General features: G+C 33.9%; 1 protein-coding gene across 1 annotated transcript; it reads right to left on the bottom strand.

The window, feature by feature from the left end:
* Positions 1–3,526: 3,526 nt before the first annotated feature.
* LOC147404887 (uncharacterized) lies at positions 3,527–4,246 on the bottom strand. The gene has a single exon (XM_086437926.1). The coding sequence runs from the start codon at positions 4,244–4,246 to the stop codon at positions 3,527–3,529; it is 720 nt and encodes a 239-aa protein (XP_086294052.1).
* Positions 4,247–5,021: the final 775 nt, after the last annotated feature.

The following is a 5,021-nucleotide window of genomic DNA, read 5'->3' as shown; positions in this document are numbered from 1 at the left end:
CTATCTATCTATCACGTTTTACGTAACATGGCCACTACGTAGAACTGGAGGCACTGTCCCATCAATCAGTCGAGAACATACGTTATCTCTATCCATCCATTAATTAAATCGATCAATCTATCATTTAATTTCCTACATATCTATCAAAGTAATTTCACTTTTAAAATAATTCAAAATCCATAGAACATCAACCAATTCCATTTGATAGTTTTGGTTGAGTCGAAAAACTCGGAAACAAAGATAAAATCATAAAATGTAAAAGTTGAAAATCTGTGAAAATTTGGCTTAAGTGTTGAAAAAAATGATTTTTTTCAAAGTCGAAATTTAAAACGGATTATTTATTTATTTATTAAAAAACTTAAAGTAATACTTAACTTTTTTTAATGAAATAAAGGTAGGAAATGGGTATACATACTATATGGAAGCAACAAAAAAAAAATTAAAACCAAACTCAACATTCGGATACTTTTTCGAATTGTTGATTTTTCGTCGAAACTCGACCAAAATCGATCTAAATATTATACTAACTATAAAATGCTTATATTACATCAAATGAACTAAAATCAATCATAAATAAACATGCAAACATGATTCAAATCGTTCAAATATGTATAAACTTAATGAAACGATCTATTTATCAACAATCACATTGATTTTTTATGAAATTATCGTATAACTAGAAGGCAGAAGGGAAGGCAACATACCTCAAGCTCTATTTAACGGTTGAACGAAGTTTAAAATCGCCTTTGGCCAATCTTCAAATTTTTCTTCCGGTGAAAATCAGATTTCTTTGCGTCCACGCGTAATCCTCGGCAAAAGGAACAATTTTCCTTCTTGCAGCTAAGCTCGGATCGTTCTTATTTGACGTAGATCTGAGTTTCAAATATCGAGGAAAAAAGGTTGAGATTTTTTTGGAGAGGAGAATAAGAAAAATCTGATTTTTCTAATAAAATTCAGATATTTATATAACTTAAGTTGGGACATACTTGTCATTTTAGAAATTATTTTTTTCGAATGCCTAATTGGACAAACTTATACTCTATTTCGGGTGATTTTTCAACACGAATCTAATGGTATGATCGATTTCCTCAAATTACGTCTTTAAAGTGTCGTTTACCTGTTGGGAAAATATCTAATGGGAAACTCGAGGATTTGATAACTTTTTCAATCGACTTCAGATTTAGGCGTGTTTATAGGCTAAAGTATGTTTCTCGATCCTTTTAAATCTATTGGTGAAGTTAATTTTCCTCAAATATTAAAAATTAAGAAACCATACTTTTAAATCAATGCACGGAACTAAAATTCTTGCCTCAATATACATTTTAGGATTTTCAGGTCATTACAAAACATATGAGAATTTATAGAATTAAAAGTGTTTCTCTTGAGAGTCACCAAGACTATTGAAAATAGTTGTGACTTTTTTAACAAACATGTGTCTGTAAAGTTTGGGTTGTGACTGTTTGAACAGACACACATGTCTCTAGAGTTAAGAAATCATTTGTGTCTCTTTAAACAGTCATGAGTTTACTCTATTGGTCATTTAGAACAATCGCGAGTTGTAACTCATTGAGTTCAACTCAGTCCAACAAAATTCTAGCAAACGTAACCCTTTCATGCAAATAGACCTTTCACGCGATCCACGTGAGGTTTAAATCTGAAGATTTGCACCCCTCCCCCCTGTGCGCACATTGCATGCACACACAAACACTAAGATTCGAATCAATAGGTCCAAATCCTTTTTAGAACTCATGGGTCATCACGTACGCGTACGTTTGACTCATATCTTTCTCACACTTACTGCACTATGTGTAAACTTCTATATAAGAGTTATACTTTTTAGTTGTTTCTATTCAATGTGAGACTAAAAATTTTACACCACAACTTACAATCAAACCACTTAACTCTTACTTTCTCTTTTTTACTTTAACTTTAACTTTTGCTTTTTCTTTTGCTTTTACTTTTCTTCCACTTACATTCAAACATTATGATAAATCCCACATTAATCCAACATTTTATACGTGATATGAATCCATCTGGTATTCGATCATAGCTTTTCGAAAGTTCCATGACCACATCTCTAAGTGGCATCCAATACATGATCGGATATCACAAGAAATTACTTTCTACTTTCAAAATGCTACTTTATCCTAAAGTTATTTTCTTCCAAGTTACTTTGTACTTTCTACTTTGTATCCAAGCAGGCTCTTAGTTTCCTATATAATAGGAAAAGAAATGCTACATTAACTTCCTACAACATTGATTTAGCACTACTTTGATGTGGTAGTATGCACAAAGCAATAAACATATTTTTTTTCCTTCAGATATGTTATCGTACACTCGATGAAAATCGTTGGCTCTCTAAGTGTTGTAGGATTTCAACATAGCACGGCTCTAATAGGAAGCCTTGGTCGATCTTCCCATAAGTGGATAATCGTGCTCAGAGATTGGGGAGTAGTTATCCGAATTAAAGAAACTTGAGGAAAAAATTTTAAAAATAATTTTAGGCAAAAAATTATGTAAATAAAACTAAATTAAAAACTACAAAAAGTCTATTATTAAAAAAACTAGGGAAATTGAATCCATAAAAAATAATTCAATTAAAATCTAATTTATAATTTCAAGTTCATTTAGATAACTCAAATTAAGATCAAGCAAAAGTTCATTGATTTGGAAGATTTTGCGATAAAAATAAGATTTAATTAATGTAATTAAATAAGTCAAAATCTCCTTCCCTTCAGAGATATTATTGCCCATTGATCTTCCATAAGGAAATTTAACCCAGTGATGGAAATTACAGAGAGATCCCTAAATTTATATTAAAGAACTAATGTTGATTTGAAGATAAACCTATTCTAACATGCAAGAACATCAAAAGTTAAAAAAGAGAAAATAAATCATAAATAAATTTATTTTGGCTTCATCAATCTCCCTAGATTGGGCGATTAGCCAATAAACATTACAAAAATAATAAATATTGAATTTGAGAAAACTTATCTTTATTAATATTTGAATAATCTTGAAACACAACTTTGTCTTCTCCAAATTGCATAAAAAAGAATAAGAATTAAACTAAAATAAAAAAAACTATTAAAGGGCAATCACTCTATGGGGTATTTCATCAAACACATCTAGAATGCTCGCTCTCTTCAACTCATTTACTCGTTAGTTACTCTGGTTCACCTTCTCCAACGACCATATCTTTTGGTTTTTACCTTTTCTCACCATTTTTTTATCAAGTTTCCGTAGGGTTCACATTGTTTTTCCTTCCCCAACAATTTACAACCACTTTTATAGCCTTTAATGGTCTTTTAATGCTTCAAACATGAACCCTAACTATGACCACTCTTCGTTTTACCCATTTGTACTCTTGACTTCCCTTGCACATGTCATTTTACATACATTTTTTTTAAAGGTGAACAGGGTTAAGGCAGACCCAGACCAGCTACAACCTAAGGAAGAGGAAACATCTTTGATCCTAAAAAACAAGAGAAGCTAGGGAGCAAGATATAAACCCACAATCAATTTCTTAACAACTCACAGTAGTAATAGACGAGGCAAGATGATCAGCCACCTTGTTGGTTTCCCTAAAGACATGAAGAACTGAAACTTCTTGGACGCAAGGTAATAGCTTCTTAATCGACAAGACCAAATGAAGAACTTTCCACGGGGAGTTCCACATACCATTAACCACGTTGACAGCTAGCTTGGAGTTTGATTGAACCAATATTCTAGTGAAGCCATTTGCCAAGGCTAACCTGAGCCCGTGAAGGATGCCTTGCAAATCATGGAAGATGATCGAGTTCAATTCTTCACACCCAGCCACAACAGCGAGCATCTCCCCTTTGCGGTCCCTAATGACTGCCCCAAACCTGTATCTAGTAGTCAAATAAGACCCATCTGTGTTGACAGCATATACCCCAAGGTCCAGCTTCAACCAAGAGCAATAAAGACTTGTTCTATGGGTAAATTCAGCCTGAATTCGTCGTGCTTGCATGAATAACCTGTTATTATTAGAGTCCTCAATCCCTTCAACGATGCCCTCAAAGTTAATCAAAATGTCTTCCATAATCTTTCCAAGATCCTTGTCTGGGCTATTGAATTTACTTTGATAAATCCTATTACATCTCTCTCCCCATAAATGATAAATGAAAGCACAAAATACCACATGTTTCACTTTTTGGGTAGGAAAAGATCCCTTGAACCTGATTGTTGCCCATTCAATCTCACCAGTCCAATCTCCAGTCATTCTCCTGATAAGGCATTTATTCAAAATTTCCATCCAAATCCATCTCGCGAAGAGACAACCACTAACAAGATGGTTGTGTCCTCTTCTTGAAGACTGCACAACCTGCAAGAAGAATCAATGTTGATGCCCCATTCCTTAAGCTTTTTCAAGGTCTTAAGTCTTCCTCTAAAAGCCAGCCACGCAATGAAACTATGCCTAGGAATGTAGCTTTTACTCCAAACGAGGTGCGCCCAAGAAGTAGATGTCACTTGATTCAATGCCGACCCCACTGTAAAAAAAGCCATTATTATTGCCTTTCCAAACCATGCGATCAGATTCACCAATATGGATTGGAACTTGATCTAGAAAAATGGAGATGTCGTGCATATGACCTACTCTCCCAGGAGGAATACTTCAAGATCTATCCCTGATAATAGTAGTAACTGTGGCATTTGGACCAACCCTTGAGTCAAGAGCGAGTTCATTAGAGAAATCTGAATTCAGAATGTCGAGAGGGTGCCAAGGATCATCCCATATGAAGTGGATCTGTTATTACCTATCAAGTGAGCTATGTTAGTCAAGGCTAACTTCCTAGCTTTCATGTAACACCCCGAATTTTTAATTCGTATCTCGAGGAAAAAATAAATAGTGGAATTTTAAGAAAATCTTGAAAATGGGATTTAGGGGTAAAAATTTAGGATGTTTCTGATCATTTTTAATGGAATCTGACCTCATCATTAGATTCAAAATGATCGAAAAACATAGTTTAGCCTGTAAGCACGCTCAAATGCGAGTC

The sequence above is a fragment of the Akebia trifoliata genome, chromosome 4 (assembly GCF_017979445.1).
Source record: "Akebia trifoliata isolate Shusen 1 chromosome 4, ASM1797944v1, whole genome shotgun sequence".
Lineage (NCBI taxonomy): Eukaryota > Viridiplantae > Streptophyta > Magnoliopsida > Ranunculales > Lardizabalaceae > Akebia > Akebia trifoliata.
The sequence above is the reverse complement of the archived record's forward strand: the minus strand, read 5'-3'. Positions and strand labels throughout refer to the sequence as shown.